The sequence below is a fragment of the Vipera berus genome (genome assembly GCF_964194415.1).
Source record: "Vipera berus genome assembly, chromosome: 14".
NCBI classification, from domain to species: domain Eukaryota; kingdom Metazoa; phylum Chordata; class Lepidosauria; order Squamata; family Viperidae; genus Vipera; species Vipera berus.
The window spans coordinates 12,027,126-12,048,071 of record NC_138217.1 but is presented as its reverse complement, the minus strand read 5'-3'; the positions used below and the strand labels follow the sequence as shown (position 1 = coordinate 12,048,071).

The 20,946-nt window shown below is 48.6% G+C and overlaps 2 protein-coding genes across 4 annotated transcripts; one reads left to right on the top strand and one right to left on the bottom strand.

The window, feature by feature from the left end:
- Positions 1-916: 916 nt before the first annotated feature.
- Positions 917-8,282, bottom strand: TCN2 (transcobalamin 2). Of its 2 annotated transcripts, none has more exons than XM_081338668.1 (10): positions 8,180-8,282; positions 7,029-7,223; positions 6,446-6,635; positions 5,669-5,835; positions 5,144-5,305; positions 4,472-4,647; positions 3,578-3,758; positions 3,037-3,223; positions 2,256-2,377; positions 917-1,395 (listed from the first exon to the last, which is right to left on the bottom strand). In XM_081338668.1, the coding sequence occupies exons 2-10, from the start codon at positions 7,093-7,095 to the stop codon at positions 1,133-1,135; spliced, it is 1,515 nt and encodes a 504-aa protein (XP_081194794.1). In that variant the 5' UTR covers positions 7,096-7,223; positions 8,180-8,282; the 3' UTR covers positions 917-1,132. The 2 variants fall into 2 exon arrangements, with proteins under 2 accessions (XP_081194794.1, XP_081194795.1); XM_081338669.1 differs by having other exon boundaries at positions 917-1,304; positions 8,180-8,281.
- A 2,659-nt stretch (positions 8,283-10,941) lies between these two features.
- On the top strand, positions 10,942-20,688 carry PES1 (pescadillo ribosomal biogenesis factor 1). 2 transcript variants are annotated; one of them, XM_081338935.1, is made up of 15 exons: positions 10,942-11,038; positions 11,735-11,814; positions 13,233-13,386; positions 14,043-14,152; positions 14,339-14,510; positions 15,171-15,260; positions 15,988-16,104; positions 16,357-16,434; positions 17,012-17,101; positions 17,451-17,581; positions 18,345-18,470; positions 18,922-19,106; positions 19,192-19,328; positions 19,684-19,851; positions 20,104-20,688. In XM_081338935.1, exons 1-15 carry the CDS (start codon positions 11,015-11,017, stop codon positions 20,188-20,190), a joined length of 1,749 nt encoding a protein of 582 aa, XP_081195061.1. In that variant the 5' UTR covers positions 10,942-11,014; the 3' UTR covers positions 20,191-20,688. The 2 variants fall into 2 exon arrangements, with proteins under 2 accessions (XP_081195061.1, XP_081195060.1); XM_081338934.1 differs by having other exon boundaries at positions 19,189-19,328.
- Positions 20,689-20,946: the final 258 nt, after the last annotated feature.

The window sequence follows — 20,946 nt, the reverse complement described above, 5'->3', positions numbered from 1 at the left end:
GAGAAAAGGAGGAGGGGAGGTGGGGAAGAGGAGGAGGAGGAGGAGGAGGAGGAGGAGGAGGGGAGAAGGAGCCAGCATCCCACCTTACCTTTGCTCCGGCCCCGCCTGCCGCTTGACAGCGCAGCCCCAGCCAGCCCTCCGCCGCATCCCGCCCGCCTTTCCCCGCAGGACTCCGCACCGCCGCTCCGGCTGCCCCGCGGGTCCGCGCGCGGGCTGCTCCCCGCCGGCCTCGCCCGGCCAAAGCTGCCACCGGCGGGGTCCCTCAAGGTGACCCTCCTTACCTGGGCGGGGCTCCGGCGACGCCCGGCCGGCTGCTAGGCGCGAAGCCCGGCTGGGCTCGGCAGCCGCGGCCCCGGCAAGCCTGGACTCGCGCGGCCCCCGCTGCCCGCCCCCGGAAGGCGCCCTGGCCCGCCTCGGCCACCCTCGGCTCGCCATGCGCCCTGCCCGGCCGGCCAACCCGGCCCGGGAAGCGGCTGAGACTCGCGGAGGCGCCTCGGCCGCGGATGCTGCGGGAGCTGGACCAGGATGGCCGCCTCGACCGCGCCCCCTGCTGGCCGCCGAGGCGGTAGCGCAGCGGCGCTCGGGCGCAGAGCGGCCCCTAGCGGAATCCAGGTGCCACCGCCTTTTCTCCCGTCCCCATGCGCCTCCTTGGCGAGGCATCCTTCCTTCCTTCCTTCCTTCCTTCCTTCCTTCCTTCCTTCCTTCCTCCCTCCCTCCCTCCCTCCCTCCCTCCCTCTTTCTTTCTTTCTTTCTTTCTTTCTTTCTTTCTTTCTTTCTTTCTTTCTTTCTTTCTTTCTCTTTCTTTCTCTCTCTTTCTTTCTTTCTCTCTCTCTCTTTCTTCCTTCCTTTTTCTTTCTCTTTTTCTTCCTTCCTTCCTTCCTTCCTTCCTTCCTTCCTTCCTTCCTTCCTTCCTTCCTTCCTTCCTTCCTTCCTTCCCTTGTTTTATTTTCCTTCCTCCCGTCCATCCGTCCATCCACTCTTCCTTCTGAATTTTCAATTTTACAAAATTTTACAATTCTGTGTATTTGGTGATTTCTTGTTGTATTTGTATTTTTTTTTTTTACATCACTGGACTTCAACTGAAATAAAAAGGTGTTTTTTTTAAAAAAAAACAAAATCCTAGTCCTCAAGTTCAAAGAGGTGAGGGAAAGAACAATTCTGCCCCTCTCCGAGGACAAGTCCGTACATATGCCTGCGGTTTGCGAAGAGACAGCCCGGCCTCCCCGAGGTGGGATCCATCTCTTACCAAGAGCTCAGCTTCAAGATAATGTGGTCCTGATCTTGTGGAGTGTATTCTGCAATACCTGGGGAGCAGAAATGCAAGTATGTGGCTGTCATGAGGAGGAAGGAAGCAGGACAACGCTGCAGAGTTGCCACGAGGAACATTTCGGATATCTGGGGATACCAATAAAGGGGAATGTCTGTGGCTCACAGTTGAAACACGGGATCCTTGGTGCTCTCTGAGCTGGCTTGATTTCTTGCAGACCTTTCAGGAGCCAAACTACGGTAAGCAACATCATCAGTGCTAGAAGGGAGGGGGGTTTGTGGGGAGGAGGAGGAGGAGGAGGAGGAGGAGGAGGAGGAGGAGGAGGAGGAGGAGAGGGACTGTGGGGTCCTTGGTGCTCTCTGAGCTGGCTTGATTTCTTGCAGACCTTTCAGGAGCCAAACTACGGTAAGCAACATCATCAGTGCTAGAAGGGAGGGGGGTTTGTGGGGAGGAGGAGGAAGAGGAGGAGGAGGAGGAGGAGGAGGAGGAGGGGAGGGACTGTGGGGTCCCTGGTGCTCTCTGAGCTGGCTTGATTTCTTACAGACCTTTCAGGAGCCAAACTAGGCAACATCATCAGAGCTAAAGCAAATTCTGCTCCCTTCTAGCACTGATTATGTGACCAATTTGGGTCATGAAACATCTGCCAGAAAACAAGCCAGCTCAGAGAGCCCCCAGCACTCCTCATATCAGATTCGCTCCAATTCGGCTAGTCTGGAGCGTCTCGTGATGCGAGCTGGGATGACTTGGAGATGGTGAGTCTGGGTCATGGGTAGGCAACCTCGGCTCTTTTATGACTCATGGACTTCAACTCCCAGAATTCCTGAGCCAGCTATGTCCATGAGTCATAAAAGAGCCGAGGTTGCCTACCCCTGGTCTGGGTGAAGTGGAAGGGTCCATCGGGCTGCTTGGGCCAATGAGGAGTTTCCCAAGTTGCCATCTTGGAGCGCCCCTCCAACCTTCCCCCCCCCATGAAACATCTGGTCCTCACCTTGGTCCAAGCTGCTGTTAGGATGCCGCAGAATGCTCCAGTACTTGCGTTCGGCTTTTTGAGGCTTCTCCCCCATCACGCCGGCCAGCATGGGGCCAGAGAGGGTTTTCTGGGTCTCATACCTGTTTCACCCCAAGAAAAGAGAACCAGTATCTAAGGAGGGTAGGCAAGGCATGGCTGTGTTACGCCCGGAACAAATTTTTGCAGGAACGAGACGATTCAGTTGACGAAGAGGCCCAATTTTGTAGGCTTTGATTCGTTTTATTCAAATTCAGCTCTTTTTTTTCCTGATTAGAGAAGAAGGGAACTGTGGGGCTGTTGCTAATCCAAGAAAGCCAGCTGGGTGACTTTGGGCCAATCGCCAGGAGACTGGGAGTTCTAGTCCTGCCTTAGCCCTGAAAGCCAGTTGGGTGACTTTGGGCCAGTAGGGCCAACCCACCTCAGAGGGTTGTTGTGGGGAAAACAGGAGGAGGAAGATGTACAGCAGGGGTCTTCATACTTGGCAACTTTAAGACTTGTGGATTTCAACTCCCAGAATTCCTCAGCCAGCCTGGCTGAGGAATTCTGGGAGTTGAAGTCCACAAGTCTTAAAGTTGCCAAGTTTGAAGACCCCCTGATGTACAGGGTAAGTTCACTAGTGGTGAAAGCAGCAGGCCAGAAATTTCAGGCAGGATTGCTGGCTGGGTGACTTTGGGTTGAGGTCCCAAGGCAGCGATCCCACCCCGTTCCCTTGCCAAGGTGCCCTTGGCTACCACCCGAAGCACGAGAACGAGGGGCTGACCTGAAAGGTTGGTGAAGGTCTTTGGCTGCAGCTTCCAGCACGTCTAGAAGAGTGGAGCCCAAAGGAACTTCCAACACGTGCTGGTACAACAATTGAGAGGCTTTCCTTGCTTCTAGCCGGACAGAAATATTCCGTGTCGGATCGATCCCCTGAGGTTTTGGCAGGGAAAGATCAGGGACTGAACTTTCTGTGAAGAAAGAAAGAAAGAAATTAAGAAAGAAAGAAAGAAAGAAAGAAAGAAAGAAAGAAAGAAAGAAAGAAAGAAAGAAAGAAAGAAAGAAAGAGAGAGAGAGAGAGAAAGGAGAATCAGGAACCATTTCCTGGGAAAACATAACACTTAGAGCAGTGTTTCCCAACCTTGGCCATTTTAAGAGGCATGGACTTCAACTCCCAGAATTCCCCAGCCAATGCCTATTCAATATTCTGGGCGTTGAGGTCCACAAGTCTTAAACTTGCCAACGTTGGATGCCCCTGCTCTAGCCAGTCGCGTTTCCCCTTCAGCCAAAGTCGGCTTCGGTGCCCTCCTTCTCCCCTCCCTTACCTGTCTGAGCTTGGCACACCATGCTGGCAAAGTCCACGTAACTCCTGCAGTACAAGGCAGGCAGCAGCTGTGACCGGATAAGGTTATTTTGGAAGTCTCCCCGCTCCAGGCTCTGCATCAGGGCCCCCATGCCTCTGGAGAACTCCTGCTGGCTCTGCCCCATTCCGACAGCACTCAAAAACTAGATTGCCAAGCAGATGGAAAAGTTCACCAAAGGTTAGCGAAGAAAGCAGCCTCTGTGTGTCGTTAAAGGTAAAGTTTTCCCCTGTCCAGCCGTGTCCGACTCTAGGGAACGCTGCTCATCGCCATTTCTTAGCCATGGGAGCCAGCATTATCTGTGGTCATGACTATATGCCGAGGCTCATTGAACGCTGATACCTTCCCAACCAAGTGGTACCTATTTATCTACTCACAGTTGCATGCTTTCGAACTGCTAGCTGGGCAGGAGCTGGAGCAAGTAACGGGCGCTCACCCCATCGCGTGGCGCTCAGCTCTCAACTTTCCAAGCTGATAAGCTCAGCGTCTTTAACAGCTGAGCCATTGTGCCCCCTCATATGTCATTTTATTTAATGACCCTATAATCCCTTGCTTCAGGGTGGAGTCGGGGGGGGGCGACTGAGTGGAGCTGAGTATTGACTGACCGGATACCCTTCCTGATGCCTATGGGGAGTTCGCAGCAGATATTTTCTATTTGGCCCTGATAGACAAACGTCTATTTCCTGCCTAGGATTGAACTCTCATCTTCTGAGCCGGGAGGCCAGTGTCTTCACCTCTAGGCCACCATGCCACTCGTGCCCTTACATGTCATTAATCATGAATAAACGTGCTCCATCACAAGAGAAATCCCCTACCCTCAAGGAAGACAATGCCAGGGACACCCCCCCCTCTCCTCACCTGCACTGCCAGGGGGGTGCTGTAGATGTTCCCATAAACCCCCTCTGGAGTCCCTGCTTCCAGGATGTTTGTTTTCGCTCGTTTCACAGCCCTTCTCACGCTGGCCTGGAGTTTCTCGGGGTACCTGGGGTTTTGTTCCAAGCAGACAAAAGCCAGCCCGGCCATGGCTTCCGTGTCTTGAGCGAAGGACAGGAAAAGAAGGATGGGGTGAGGTGGGGTGGGGTGAGGTCCCAAGACTGCCAATAGTCCCACCCAACTGGGAGGAGGTGACTACAGTGAAAACTCAGTTTTCCAGATTGTGAACCAGGGGCGTCTCCCAATGTTAAATTGTGAGACAATTTAACAATTCAATTTAATTATTTGAAATAAATAAAAATTTATTTCAGTTTTTATCATTCACATTTCATTCTGTCCCTCCTTTTGCATCTTTCCTTTAATGATTCTATTCCACCATTTCTTTCATATTAGTGTCACTCTGGTCCTGCAGCGAGTTGTCCCATGGTATGTTGTCTCACGGCAAGTTGTCTGGTCATTTGCCTTCTTTTAGAGAGTCATTAGGGACGCAGTGGCTGGAAACATGGAAACCCACCTCTTGCTGGCCAGAGAGTTAAATTTGGCCCAAAGGCTGAAGAAGCAGCCTCATCTGGAAGCTTTGGGCAGAGCTGATCTTACCTATGGAGAGAGTCTGGTGGTGATCAAACCTGCCACGGTGTTCAGCCAACAGCAGCTTCTTGATCACCTCGGGATCGGTCCACTTGCTGTGAACGCACAAGGCCAGGACTCCCAAGCTGTACTGGTAGTAGTTAGTGATGGGGTGGCCTTTCCCCTTGTGACCTAGGTATAGAGAGAGGTGCTTCCTAAACAAGATCCCCCATCTTCCAAGAGGGTCATTTCCCTTCCCATCCCACCCCGCTCCACCCTGGGGCTTCCAGACCCCCGTGTAGGCCGGTGTGTGTGTGTCTCTCAACTTGGCAATTCGAAGACCTGCGGACTCCTAGGTGGGAATGTAAGACCTCCGAATGCGGCCTCATCCTGGTCTGACTCCTCCTTCTCTTCATCCCCCGAGGCTAGCTTCCAGATCAACCCAGACAAGACGTTGACCTACACACCCTTGGTGGCTTCTAATTTTACTGTCTCGGATGAGCACCACGATCCTCATGGGGAGAGCTCTTCCCAATCTGGCTGACCCATTCTTACCGATCTGCTTCATTTCTCTGTTCAAGAGAAGCTTCAGCTGGGTCACCGCTCGGTTCCCCTCTGGCGTGTCCATGTTATGACAAGCAGCCCGCAGCGCAAGGAGGTACAGCGCCAGCTCTCCCGTCCCAGGCTGTTTCCGGCGGCCGAGCTCAGAAGATACCCTGGAGCTGGTAAGACAAGAAACCGGCCCATCAGTTCCTTCTCTGCAGGCTGGGAGAGATTCTGCAGCTCTGGCAGGATTAAAGGTATTATAGATCGTCCTCGACTTAGGACTAAAATAGAGCCCAAAATTTCTGTTGCTAAGTGAAGCATTTGTTAAATGAGTTTTGCCTCATTTCGTGACTCTTCTTGCCACAGTTGTTAAGTGAATCAGTCCACTTGGTAAATTAGTAACGTTACAAATTAGTAAATTAGCTAAGAGAATCTTAGTGTCTTCTCCGGGAATGGGATAAGGATGGAAGCTAGAGAGGCTGAACGTTACTGGAGAGAAGACTGTACCACATTTTTTTCTCCCCCCTCAGCCTTAGCAAGTTGAAGACACGTGGACTTCAACTCCCAGAATTACCTGGCTGGAGGATTCTGGGAGTTGAAGTCCACACGCCTTAAACTTGCCAAGGTTGAGAAACTCTGGGGTACCACAAAGACAAAACGTACTATTGGCCTTCTAAGCACAGGCAGGAATTCTGCATTTCACCAAGGAAAATTTCTAGGCCTCTGTCTTTTTTTAAAAAGAATTTCCAAGGCAAAATTTCTGGATTGGGACCAGGTTGCACACACCTGCTGCTTTGAGGCTGAAAGACATCCATCAGTCGGGTGAGATACTCCGTTTCCTTCTCCAGGTTATGCTCGTTGGAAAGTCGAAGGCCCAAATAGAGGCTGGGGTTCGGCTCCTGGGACGCATCATCCACAAGTTTTAGGAGCTCTGAATTCAGTGCCTGGATGAGCTGAAGGTTTCCTGGAGGGAATTCTTCTCAAGAAAGAGAGGAGAAGCGTGCTTGAGACCGGGAACAAGCTCCTACTAGTTATGAGCACCTCATCCATCTAAAATACTCTTGTGTTTCTCAGCCTTGGCAGTTTAAAGATGTGTGGACTCCCAAATTGCTGTTATTATTGCTATTTTAATCTCTACAGCCCAGGCAGGGCTTCTCCAAATTTGCAGGACTACAGCTGTGCACGAGAACTTGCCCTCTCTACCTCTACAAGGTTGCTTAAATTGAAATAAGCCCATCGCGGGTGACCTTCGTGTGTCCCACCCTCCATCTCAGATCTCCTGACTCGGTCTGATGATCCATTTCACAGGCATTTCCTGGCGGCCTCAATCACACACACACACACACACACACACAAAAGAGAGACCTACTGCACAGCTGGACTGATGCAAACAGGACGTGGAAGAGGAAGGGCGTCCAGAGCCACCAAAAAACCATCCCGACAGAGACCAAGGCAGGAATACGCTGTAGCCTGTCCCAAACAGATTCCTCAGGAATCCCGGATCACTGATCAACCACAAGGAGCGATCTGGGTCACGGCATCCTCCCGGGAGCAATGGCTGAGTCTACAAAAGTGGAAGGACTTTGACTGAGTCAGAGGAAAAACAGCATCGAGAGAGACTCCACACGGGACTTTGGCATGCCCGTATCACGTTTCGATCTCTGATTTATGGATGGGGGCAACTGCTCCGCCTCACCTATGGAACCGGATGGAGTCAGCGAGAGATTGCAGAGGGGACTGAGAGATCCCCACATTTTTCTCGCTGCTTCCTTAGAACTTCTCCTGGCCTGGAAAAGCTGCTCAAGGCAGTTGGACCTGCTTGGTGGCAGCCATCGTCTAGACTCTTTTGACCTTCCCCTGGAGCCTTGCTACACCTTCTTAGAAGTGTGGAATGACTGCCATGCTCAAGGCCTCATGTTGTGCTCCAGAGAAGCGCAGGTCGCATAAACTTTCCCAGAAGTCTTGCTGAAACAAGGCCAGCCTAGACCCACCCCGTTAAGGCACAAGTATATTCATTATCACTCTTGTTGTAAGTCTCTTGCACCTCGATTCTTCTTCTACAGACCCAGGCTGAAAGAAAGTCACTTTGTGAGAGACTCTTCTCTATATGGTTAAGCAGAACATAGTTTGTTTATTCAATCGGCCACGAGGAGTTCTCCTTAACACCCTCTCCCTAACGGAGTGACAGGTATAAAGCCTGGATCCGTTTAAAGCCTGGATCGCTGAACTGAGAGAAAACTAAAACCCAAAACAGAAAAAATAAGGGCTGTCTCTCCCTTCCTCTTGGATCTGCCTCCTCACCCAATAAAGGCGATATTTTCCAGAAATAGGTCCGGCTCAACCCAACGGGGCTAGAAGTTTTGAATTATTTTTTTTAAACAGGCAGATTGATAAAACAGCCGTCCCAGATCTGGTTCTTCGTGGGAAAATCCCCCAGTATTTTTTATTTTATTTTATTTTTTATTCCATTTATATCCCGCCCTTCTCCGAAGACTCAGCAGCTGCCTTGATGCCTCTTACCTTAATTGTTCTGGTCCTGATTCCGTCCCAGAGAGGTCTTCTTTCCAATTCTGAGGAGGAGCCAGAAGCCGGGGAGAGGGAGAGAGGTACACTCTTCTTGTTTACCCTTTGTCATACGATCTCTGTTTCCCCTCCCAGCTGCTGAAGTCAGCTGTTTTTGCAGGATGTGGCTTCCAAGAAAAAAGAAAGAGCTCTGGAAGGCAGGGCAGACGACAACTATGTTGGAATGCATAAATGCTAGGCAGAGAGAGAGAGAGAAAAAGAATCCGCTAATATCTGAAACAGATAACACCATTTAAATAAATCGATAACGGTTAAATTTCTTATCAGGCAAAGAACAAAAGGTACAGGAATAGAACGGCAGTATTTGCTTTCCTTTTTAAGGCAGAATCTGAGTTACCACTGAACGTAACTCACTTTTGAAACAGGGGTTGTTGTTTGTTTGTTTTTACAAAGATTTTTGTGATGCCCCTTAGCAGTGATGCCCATTAGCAGTGGGCTAATGCCTCCTTAAGTAACACCAGCTGCCTGCAATTAGTGCAGGTTCGCGTCCCACCAGGCTCAAGGTTGACTCAGCCTTCCATCCTTCCGAGGTAGGTAAAATGAGGACCCAGATTGTTGGGGGCAATTAAGCTGACTTTGTAATAATGCCGCTTCCCCCCCCCCCCAAAGCCCTAATAAGCAGGCATATACATAGAATGAAGGCTACTGCTAAGCTTGTAAGCCGCCCTGAGTCTTCGGAGAAGGGCGGGATATAAATGGAATTAAAAAAAACCAACTCCTGAATGCGATTAATTATTAAGCGGGAGTCTAACTTTAATGTCAGAAAGCTCATTTGGGATACATTTGTGAGACCAGTTTTGATTGAAACATCAAAAAGATTGCCCTAGAGCAATGTTTTCAGCGTGCTTCTGTGGGAATGGGTCTCTTCAGATATTGCTGCTTTATTTGCATATTAAGAGCAATACCCTACTGAACAAGGAAGCAGAAATCAAGATTTTGCAAATTGAAGCAAATAGTGTAACCTTTAGTGGAAAAGGTTGCTTGCTAAAGAAATGATTAACCAATTCAATCTTGTGTATTATGCTTGTTTAGTGATAGGTTTTAGGTTTTCTCCAGGCAGCGAACATATTAGCCTCCTTCCTAGCCGTATTTTCTTGTGGAAATGTGTCCTTTTCAACCTGCCTCCAGAAGTGGTGAATGCTCCAACACTGGAAGGTTTTGTGAAGAGACTGGACAGCCATTTTTCTGAAATGGCAAAGAAGCCCTGGAGTGGCTTATTTTTATTCCTTCATTTCCTTCCTTCGATGAAAGCACAAAGCAGCGGCAGGAGAGGCTGTCAGGAATATAACAGATAATTCCAGGAGCTAAAATTTCATTTCTAATAGCACACTGAGGATGGCAAAACAGGGAATGCTGCCCTCCTGTGGCCAGAGAGAGAAACCAAAAATAATTTTATGAAAAGTGCAAAACTAATTTCATGGGAAGTTTATTTTGGTAGAACAGGACATTTCTGAATACTCCAAAACCCCAAATCCTTACAAAAGATGATGGCCGGTGACTTCAGCGAAGAGCAGAAGCACAAGTTGCCCAACAGGTCCAAGCTCCTCACTGCAGGATCTCAAATATAGTCAAGGAAGACTTGAATACTTTATTGTTTAGCACAAGCATCACATCTTCCAAGCATAACCCAGCTGCAACAGTTTGTACAATTCAAAACATAATACATAATTTTAAAAATAAAATACATAAAAACATCATCCAATATTTTAAGGTTAAAAAGTCACATTTTTAATCATTGTAAACGTTACAAAAGTAATGGTACAATACCATGATGAAAGTTACAAAAACAATGATATAATTTTATTTGTTTTTAATTTTTGTATTTCATGGTTTTAACTGCCCTGTAAACCGCCCTGAGTCCTACGGGAATAGGGCGGTATACAAATCCAATAAAATAAATAAATAAATAAATACCATGATGGGTTAAATAGTTCACTAATTTAAAATGACATTTTTGATAAAAAGATGAGGGGTAAAAAAAAACAGTTGTCAGTTTCTCCCAGAAGAAAAAAACGCAACTTCAGTGTTCAGATACATGAATATCACAACAGGTATCTCTTGGTGAAGAGATGGTGCTGGCTCAGGAATTCTGGGAGTTGAAGTCCACGAGTCATGAAGGAGCCATAGTTCCCCCATGCTGGCTCAGGAATTCTGGGAGTTGAAGTCCACGAGTCATAAAAGAGCCACGGTTGCCTACCCCTGGGTTAGGTGAAGGTGTGATGGCTTTCTGCGTTAAGTACTGAACTAGTTGAGGCAAAACCTGGATTTCTTTCTCTCCTCTCCTCCTTTTCTCTCCCCTTCCTTCCTTCCTTCCTTCCTCTTCCTTCCCTCTGCTTTGAGTATCACTCTTCACTTTTCCTATCTCTAACCACAGAAACCCAATCATCGCTTTTGCACTCGGAGGACTTTCTATATCTCTACCTCTTTAATCAGGCAGCCCCCATCATGCTCTGCGCGCTCCAGAGGGCCTTTCTTCAAAGGACCCTCTCCGGCCTTCTAATTCGGTGCCTGCTTGGAACGGCGGCCCGCGGGCACTTTCCCGCGGTGCTAAACCTCGAGAAACCTCACATTTTCCTGCCCGGAGGAGTCCGCACCGTTCCCTCCTGAGGCCACAGCAGCCCCTCTGGTCTCCCGTTCAGGCAATACCGGAAACACCCTCTGAGTTGGAAGGGCGGACTTCCGGGTGGCGGGAGGGGAGGGGCGGGGCTTAGCCAGGCAAGGGGGATCTTCACGTGGAGGAAGGCGGCGGGCAGAAGCGGCTGAGCGGCCACGATGGGCGGCCTGGAGAAAAAGAAGGTACCGCCTGGCTTTGAGCTCCCGGAGTCTCGGCGGCTGACACGCCCTGAAAAGCCTTCGGGCTCTCTTGTCACGTGTACAAAATAACATCTGAATGTAGACGCGCCACTTCCGGGTTTAGCCGCCTCCCAACTCGCCTCTACCCAGCGGGTCTGCGCTTTGGTCTCTCTCTCTCTCTCTTTCTCTCTCTGGGTCAATCAGAGCGGCTTGCTTCGGGGAAGATGGGGCAAAGGGTCGAGCCTCCTTGCTCAGGAGCAGTCTACCCCTTGTATTGTATTGACGTTTTTAAATACTTTGTAAACCGCCCTGAGTCCTACGGGAAAAGGGCGGTATATAAATTCAATAAACAAACATAAATGCCAGGGAGTGAGAGCCTTCCTGGCTTTTGAGCTGGCTTCAAGGGAGGGCCGGGGCGAGGGGATTCCTCGGGTTTATTCAAGCCCTTTGGGAAGCTGCAGGGACCACCCACCCGCAAAGTGACCCCCTCCCCACCCCCAAGCCAGCTGCAAGAAAGGCTCTTGGCCTCTGAAGAATTGGCCGGAGGGGGTGGGATTTCCTAACCCGGTTTGGACTGCCTCACCTGGTCTGTCCTGGGCTGGGACTGCATGCCAACCAGCATATTTGGAGCTGATCATTCTTTGTAGACAAAAGATAGTAACTATTTTCTCTCTCTTTTTCCCTACTCCTCTACGAAAGTATGAGAGGGGTTCAGCCACCAACTATATCACCAGAAATAAAGCTCGGAAGAAACTGCAGCTCAGCCTTCCAGATTTCAGGTATGGCAAAGATATTTAGTGGTCTCCTGAGGGGGGGTCATTTGCTCTGTTTGGGTAGGGAAGTTGCCAGGATGCCAGGTAGGAGTGGAGTAGAAACTCATGGGAAGTGGGTCATACTGCTTGGTCTTGGCCAATTGAACTGTGCTTAACTGAATTATCTCAGGGTTTGGGCTTGCGAAACTTAGGGAGTCCTCAACTTACAACAGTTCAACTTTGTGACCGTTCAAAGTCACTTAAAAAAGTGGCATGTAACTGTTCTTCACACTTATGACCATTGCAGCATCCTTGTGGCCATGTGATCAAAATCCGGGTGCTTGGCAGCTGACTCATATTTATGACGGTTGCAGTGTCCTAGGGTCAAGTGATCCCCTTTTGCGACCTTCTGACAAGCAGAGTCAATGGGGGAAGCCAGATTCACTTAACCACCTTGTTACTAACTTAAAAACTGCGGTGGTTTACTTAACAACTGTGGCAAGAAAAGTCGTATAAAACCTGTACAGATCCTCAATGGAAGGCAGGCTGGTTGCGATTGTTTTTTTCTGCAGTCCTAACTATCCGTTGAAGTCTGTGCCTGTCCTGGTCAGTTGCCGTGCCAAACAGTTATTGAGGAACAAATAACACACTTAATAATTCCTCTGAATAACTGGATGAGCAGCTTCTTGGGAAGTCTGAGTCAATGCAGGAAGAACATTCTTTGTTGTGCCTTTTTAACGATGGCTCTGATGCTAGGTGTCCATTTCAAATCCTTGGAGACAATGGAACCTAGAATGTGAAGCCAGCCAAGATCTTAAGGTGGCTGTTGTGGCCCCGACCCCCGCGCCTGTCCTAACCGAGGAAGAGGACTCTGAGGATGATGGGGAGGGACTGGCAAGGCCTCCCTCTCCGGGGCCATCCTCTCTGGCAAGGCCTCCGTCTCCATCTGAAGGCCGAGAGGAGCAGCCTGGAAGTAGCCAGGCTGGGACAGAAGTCGAGCAGCTGCAGCAAATACAGAACCATGAAGATGACTCATGGCTAGACCCTGGAGAAAGATGCAGGGCCAAGCGTTTGCAGCAACGTAGGTTGAGTAGGAGGGGCCAGGGAGTAGCTGAGTCATTGAGCCACACCCCATAAGATACAAAAGGGTGTGTGGCTGCTCTCAGAACTTTGTGAGAAACAATAGTTTAAACAACTTCTGGTCACATCTTTGGAACTCTGCTTCTTGTTTGAAACCCTGGTCTGAATTCTTGGCAACGCTTCTGTACATCTGCTTCTGGACTGTTTGTTTGGATGTTATCTCATTGTTTGAGGTAACAAGCCTATGTTGCTGCCAAGGCCTTATCAGAAGGCAATTAACTAAAGCCTGTAGAATTAACTCTTACTAGTCGTGCCTGCTTGTCTGTTTGTACTCCGGGAGGAAATCACCCGATTTCCTTTTTCAGGCGACTCTGCATCCTAAAGGGGATTTATCCCCATGAGCCCAAACACAAGAAGAAGGTGAACAAGGGATCAACGGCTGCTCGGACTTTCTACCTCTTGAAAGACATAAAGTTTCTTCTCCACGAGCCCATTGTCAACAAATTCCGGGAATATAAGGTATATAAAGACCCCGGAACGGATGAAAGCTGCAGATGAACCTCGGGGCATAACAGCTACTTTGGAGGTAGCGGCTGGGAATTATTGGCACTTTTCAAAAATTGCCGTTCTGCAACTTGCCCAGAAGTTGTAAAGCTTTTTCTTCCTGTATTCACGATTTGATCAGCACAGTTTTCACTTACAACCCAGGGGCAAAACCATTCTGATCTCAGAGCAGATGTCAAAGTTACAAACAACCGGGATGCCCTGGGAAGTTAATTCTGAGAGAGAGAACAATATTTTTAAAATATTGTTCTTATTTTTAAAATAACTCGGGGCAGTGAACCTACCTAACACTCCTTCCCCTCCTGTTTTCCCCACCACAACCCTGTAAGGTGGGTTGGGCCGAGAGACGGGAATGAGCCTAAAGTCACCAGGCTGGCTTTCTTCCTAAGTCAGTCTCCTGGTTTCTTGCCTGCCTCCTTCACCGCTACACCAAACTCTCAACACCCTATTATTATAGGTTGCTTAGTATAAAAGAAAGTAAGCCAACTTTTCAGCGTCTCCTTGTTGCAGAAGAGGAAGGAAACCCACTGGTGGATAGCATGCCAGACCCTTAGAATTTTGGGCTGGACATGGGGAAGTCTGTGGTTGTGAAATGCTTCTCTACCCCCCAGGTGTTTGTCCGCAAATTGCGTAAAGCCTATGGGAAGAGCGAATGGAACACAGTGCAGCGCCTGAAAGACAACAAGCCAACTTACAAGTTGGATCACATTGTCAAAGAGAGGTAACAGTTGGAAGCTGTTCAAGATCAGCAATCTGCCGTGGCTTTGCGGGTGGGGGGGGGAAGTGAGCAGTGTCAGAGAGGCAGAGCCCCTGGGAGTAAAATATTCCTTTAGTTTGGATAAAGGACTCCAGGCAAGAAAGCCACGGAGATGGTGTTGGACGTGTCTTCTTCTCTCGATGGCTGCAGGTACCCAACCTTTGTGGATGCCCTGCGTGATTTGGACGATGCGCTCTCCATGTGCGTCCTCTTTTCCACCTTCCCGCGCACCGGCAAGTGTCACGTCCAGACCATCCAGCTCTGTCGCCGGCTGACGGTGGAGTTTCTCAACTTCGTTATCGCCTCGCGCAGTCTTCGCAAGGTGAGCTGAGACGGGCCTGTTGGGAGATGCAAACGCTGATCGATTTCCCCGGGATCAATACATGCCAAGAGAGTAATAAATCAACGAAGGAGCTGTCGGTCCACTGACAGCGTACCTATGACCCATGTTTTCAAAGCTGACCCACCCTGATGTTGTCATCAACACCCGACAACAGCTGTTCTCCAGAGCTGGTGGTTTGGGGCTATTTTTGGAAACTGGGGTCCACGTGAGGATGGGGTGTGATCTCATGCCACTTCCAAAAGTCAGATGAGCACTGGAAAGTCATATGTTCGTGAGGGGTTCAGAGGCCACGGGTTCTCAGAAGCCACTTCAAGAACAAAGGCCTCGTGGGCCTGGGAGAAGAAATGGGCAGGCCGCAGAGCGGGTTAACCGAAGTGAGAACACTGCCTGAAGGAAAGTGGCATGTGGCAGATCCATGCATGATTGGATTCTATTTCTTACTTTTTTAAAAAAAATGACTACGTAAAGAATTGTTTCTGTTTTGTTCAGGGGGAATGGGTGACACGGCAGCAGAGTTGAGTTAGGCGTTTTCTGAATTGTTGACACGCTCAGGCCAAAAAGGTTTACCATCCTTGTGCTTTTCGTTTCTTACCTGTCTGCAGACTCCGGCTGAGTTTGTTTTTCTGTGCTTTTGTACAGGTCTTTCTCTCCATTAAGGGCATCTATTACCAGGCTGAGGTGCTGGGCCAGCTTGTCACCTGGATAACACCTTATGCCTTTTCCCACAACGTGAGTTATCAGTTGTTTTAACTCGTTTTAACAAGAAAGGAGCAACCTAGAATTAAGGAGAAACTTCTCAACGATAAGAATAATCAGCCAGAGGAAAGGCTCGCCTTCAGAAGTTGTGGGTGCTCCATCACTGGAGGTGTTTAAGGAAAAACTGGACAGCCATTTGTCTGAATAGTATAGGGTTTCCTGCCTGAGCAGGGGTTTGGACTAGAAGACCTCCAAGGTCCCTTCCAACTCTTACGTACCTGAACAGAATTAGGCTGCCTTCACCAGAAGCCAGATTCCTCCTCGTTATTTGCGTGCCGAACTCTCGTGCTTGATGTTTAGTGTTTGGTGTTCTCATGAGAGGGAAATCATTAACTTATTTTAAAAAAAAGGTGAAAATGGCAATTAACAATTAACTCCAAGCATTGTTAGAAGCCGTTTGTGTCCAGTTGCTGGGACGCAGAACATTGTCTTCATTTATTTAGAAGCATTCCTCTCATTTTTAAAAAAAATATATATTTTGTTAAATCTCAATTATTACCAACCCAGGTATCCCCTCCTGTGCCTGTATTTATTCCAACTTCCTTTTAATGTTAAGCCATACCCTACATTTCCTTTTTTTAAAAATTATTCCTATTTGCAAAAAAAAAAAAAAAAAAACCTGGGAGTTAGTGTTTTTTGTGGGTTTTTTTTTAAGTTTGTGCACATTGATTGGCTGGCTGGCTGGCTTTCTGTCTTGCAGCACCCGACAGATGTGGATTATAGGGTAATGGCTACTTTCACTGAATTCTACACAACCCTCCTTGGCTTTGTCAATTTTCGTCTTTATCAGTCTCTTAACTTACACTACCCTCCGAAGGTGAGTGAAACAGGCAAACCTCTGAGAAGCCCAGTTTATCTTCTTACAGGCAATGTTCCCAACTCTCTCTTTAATATCGAGCCACACCTAACGCTTCCTTTTTTTGAAAAGAATTATTTCCCAAAAATGTCCCAAGATTTCTGTGACTGTAACCTTAAAACGACTATAGTGTATAGCACTCGTGGCTTGGGTCGCCCGCCTGCCTGCCTCGAGGGGGTTGACACCCCCATGTCTGTGGTCTGTGCTTTTCAGATTGAAAGCTGCTGCTCAGTAGAAAGCAAGTCAGAGGATGGAGAAGCTTATGCCTTGGACTCGGAGAGCACGTTGGAGGTGAGAAGGCTGGTGCCCAACCTCCATATCCCTCCTTAAGAAGCATTCATTGCAGTCTCTTCGGAGACGGAGATTCTCAGGCATCCTGGTCATGGTTGTCCCCAAGGTGCTTTTTCAAGAGACAACTGAACTTTTCTTTGAAGGCGTTTCACTTCTCACCCAAGAAGCTTCTTCTTATCTCTGACTGGGTGGTGGAGAATGGGAGGATCTCTATTCCATACAGGCCGCTGGTCATTTGCCTTCTTTTTAGAGAGGCATTGAGACCACTTGGGGTGTGTGTTTACCTGTGTCCTCAGGGTCACCTGAGTGGTGCAAATGGGTGTGGAGCCTTCCTGGAACTGCTGAAAGGGCTTTTGTTGTAGACTGGAGATAGATGGTGTCTCTCTCCCCCTCTGTTGAGTGTCAGTGTTTCTCAACCTTGGGAGTGTGAAGATGCGTGGACTTCAACTCCCAGAATTCCCCAGCCAGCTTGTTTCAATTCTGGGAATCTGCATTAACTGCATGCTTCACTTACGTTCATTAGGCTTAAGTCATCAATTAATGGTTCTCTTTTCTCCTCCCCTCCCCCCACCCTTAGAAACTGTCGGCTCTCAGCACTAGCCTGGCTCGAGTTGTTGCCCCCAACATAGAGGATGAAGCCGAAGTGGATGAGTTTCCCGTGGAAGGAGTGAGTGACACGGGGGTGGATGGGGATGTCTTATATATCGACTCCCTGGTTTTTTTCGGAGTCAAAGGATAATGCCTTCCAAGAGGCAGGATGTTGGGGGCAGATGAGGCCAGATGCTGGAGCATCTCTCGTTCCTACTTTGAGATAATTATTATGAAGCAAATGCCGGCCTTCGAAAAACCCAACCAAGCAATCTCCGTCATTATGGTTCCATACATTCCGTCAGATCGAATTAAATTCACAAAGGCCTGAGGTTTTATTTCTTAATTCATTTAATGCCGTTGTTTTTTTTAATAACCTCTCCAACGTGGAGGGGGGGGCGTTGATAGAGCTTTTCTTTCTCTACCAGGAGACTGCAGAACAAGAGGAAGCCAGGCGGAAGGAGGAGAAGGACTTGGAGAAACAGAAGAAGCTCTTCGAAGGACTGCAGTTCTTTCTCAACAGGGAGGTGCCTCGAGAAGCCTTAGCTTTTGTCATCAGGTGTGTAAGCCCTTGCCGTTGTTTCACCAGCTCTCTTCTGGAATTCGGGCAGGGCTGGAGCACAGCGCTGGGTTGCTCTGCAGCCCTTTGAGGTGGTGGCTTGTGTTTAGGTCTTAATGGAGCGAGCCTCCTGCATGGATGTCTCTGGAGGTCCTCAGTCATCCAGGCCACGGTTGTCCCAAAAGCTGCTCTTTCAGGAGGCAACTGGACTTTCTTGTTTTACTTTGAAGACGTTTCGTTTCTCATCCAAGAAGCTTCTTCAGCTCTGACCATCCACCATCTAGTCAGAGTTGAAGAAGCTTCTTGGATGAGAAGCGAAACGTCTTCAAAGAAAAGCAAGAAAGTCCAGTTGCCTCCTGAAAAAATCACCTTTGGGACTGCTGCAAGGATCTCCATTAGGGAACCAGGATGTATCCTGGAGAAGTCCAAGTACTTGATAAAAGGATGCCATTTTTTCTCCTGGGCGGGCGGTGTAAGTTGTCTTCTCCCCTCTGGCTACCTGAATGTAAAATCGTCCACAAACTCTGCTCGGTTTTTTTTTTTTTTTGCTGACTTCATGGACTCAACCGTACAGCTTGAAAAGGGCATTTGGTCGCTTTCTGTTGGGATGCCTATGGAGATTCTCAAATCATCCAGGTCATGCCCGCCCCAAAGGTGGCTTTTCCCAACAACAAACACATTGTCTGTGGAATTGTAGCACAATGCGAATTTGAATCTAAAACCTGTCGCTAGATCTGGCTTAAGCCCGCCTCTCCTTCCCCAGGTGCTTTGGGGGCAAAGTGTCATGGGACAAGTCCGTCTGCATCGGCGCTACCTACGAGGTTACGGATCCATGCATCACCCATCAGATTGTGGACCGGCCAAATGTAGAGCAGCAGGTGGTTGGAAGGTGAGAGCTGCTCTTTGGGAGTCAAAAAAACAACTTGCCATCGAAGTTGAAGGAGCCACATTGTTCGTGCTGCCGAGTCACAAAGTCCTAGGGCGACTTATGACTGTTTTTCATACTTACGACCATTGCAGCACACCCCTCCCGATCAAAGTTCAGACCCTTGGCAACTGACTTCCATTTATGACGGTTGCAGTGTCCTGGGGTCGTGTGAACACACCCAAAGTCAGCGGGGGGAAGCCAGATTTATTTACCAGCCATTTAACTCACTTAACGGCTGCAGTGTTTCGCTTAACAGCTCTGACGAGAGAGGTGGTAAAATGGGGCAAAACTCACTTAACAAGCGTGTCACTTAGCCAGCAGAAATTTTGGGCTGAGTTGAGGGCTGTAAGGCCACAACGTACAACCAGCATTCTAAAATACCCACTTCTCATTGGCTTTCCTTTCTCCCCAGATATTATCTCCAGCCTCAGTGGGTCTTTGACTCGGTCAACGCCAAGATGTGCCTTCCGGTGGCTGATTACTTCCCCGGCGTAATGCTGCCTCCTCACCTCTCCCCCTTCGTCTCGGAGAAGGAAGGGGATTACATCCCTCCGGAGAAGCTGAAGCTTTTGGCCTTGCAAAGGGGTGAAGCACCAGGTATCCAGCGGTCCCTGGGTTTCTGGCGAGCACGTTGTATTCTGTGGGGGCTGAGAGGGTAACATGGTTTGGGTCTTTCCAGTAGCAGAAGACAGTGAGTCCGAAGAGGAAGAGGGGAGCAGCAGAGAGGACGAAGGCTCAGAGGAAGAGGACGAGAAGGATTCTGACCAAGAAGATGAAGGGAAGCTACGTAAGATGGAAGCACAGAGATCTCGGAACAAGGTATCACAAAAGATGCTTAGGAGGGACCTGATACGATGGGTGTGAATCACCGCAGTGGATAAGTTGGTAACCTGGTGGTTAAGCGAATCTGGCTTCCCCATTGACTTAGCTTGTCGGAAGGTCACAAAAGGGGATCACAAGACCTTGGGGACGGTCATAAATATAAACCAGTCTCGAGCGTCCGAATTCTGATCACAGGATCATGGGGATGCTGCAAAGGTCGTAACTCTGAAAAACGGCCCTAAGTCTCTCTTTTTTCCCAGTGCCGTTGGCTTGGGAAGGCTTCCTGATTGTTGCGTTCTCTGGTTGAACTGGAGTGCCCAATTTTTGAGTGCCCAATTTCCTTTGGTCTCAGAATCTCCCAGTGAAGGTGACCCCCGGCCAGGTGGTGAAGGAGGATAAGCAGCGTCTGATGCAGGAGCAGCAAAGCGAGGAAAAACGGTTGGCCATCATGATGATGAAGAAACGGGAGAAATACCTCTACCAAAAAATAATGTTTGGGAAGAAGCGCAAAATTCGAGAGGTATCCTTCTTGCCTTTGCTTGGTTTGTGGGTGTGTTTTACCTCCTGAGGTTCTTCGGAACTGCAGGAATTACGTCTGACGGTGACTATACGTGTCCCCGGATAATGTTGCAGGAGCCAATCTGGGTCGGTTATCAGAACCACAGGTTTAGTCTTCTGAGCTTTCAGACTTGTGCAAGAGCCCATTTTTTTTGGGGGGGGGGGAACTTAGCTGTGAGAATTGGACCTAGCTTTTTTTTTGCTTTTTTCCCAGGCAAACAAACTGGCAGAGAAACGGAAAGCTCACGATGCGGCAGTAAAATCAGAAAAGAAGAAAAGCAAGAAGGCACGACGGGAATAAAAGAGCCCATCTCATTTTGGGCTATCGTTTCATGACGCAGCCCTGGAAAGGGGACTTGGGACCTAAAGCCAGTTCTTTCCCGTGGAGGTGGACAACATTGGAATTCCTGATTCTTTAGGTGTTTTGCCTGAATCCCCTCCCCAAAGCAGAATTCAATAGAACCGGGTCAAGAATAACCCTGATTTCTTCAGGAAAACCCATTCTGCTGAAAAGACCTGTAAATTCTTGGTTCCGTTTTTGTTTTTATGACGGCCACTGTATCAACCCTCAGTGAGACGGTCAGGCAGATCTTCAGTCTTGGATGGAGAAATGTTATTTTTGAGCAATAGTCACTAACAGCTCCTCTTTGCCCAGGACACATGAAATAGCAGGCATGTGAACAAGGTTCCTATCTGGAATCGGAAAATTGGTTTGCTGAATATTCCGAGAAGATTCCTCTTCTGCCCCCGTTAGTTTTGGCACAGAATAAACATTTTGAGGCTCTTGCCTGACGCACCATTTTAAGTGTCATTTTCTTGCAAAGTAATCTTGCTATACATGTCAATAAAATCTCAAATTAAGATAGTTTGGCTGTACCTCAGTTGGAGGTTGACCTCCCCCCAGCAGACATGGCTCCTTTGCAGCCATTGTGCTGTCTGCCTTTGCATTTCAGTTGCAAATTACGGCAGGGTGAATGAGATTTCATTAAACTGAACTTTAAAACGCATTCAGCTATCAGTCTGCATCCATCTTTTTATTTTTTTAATACGTATATGG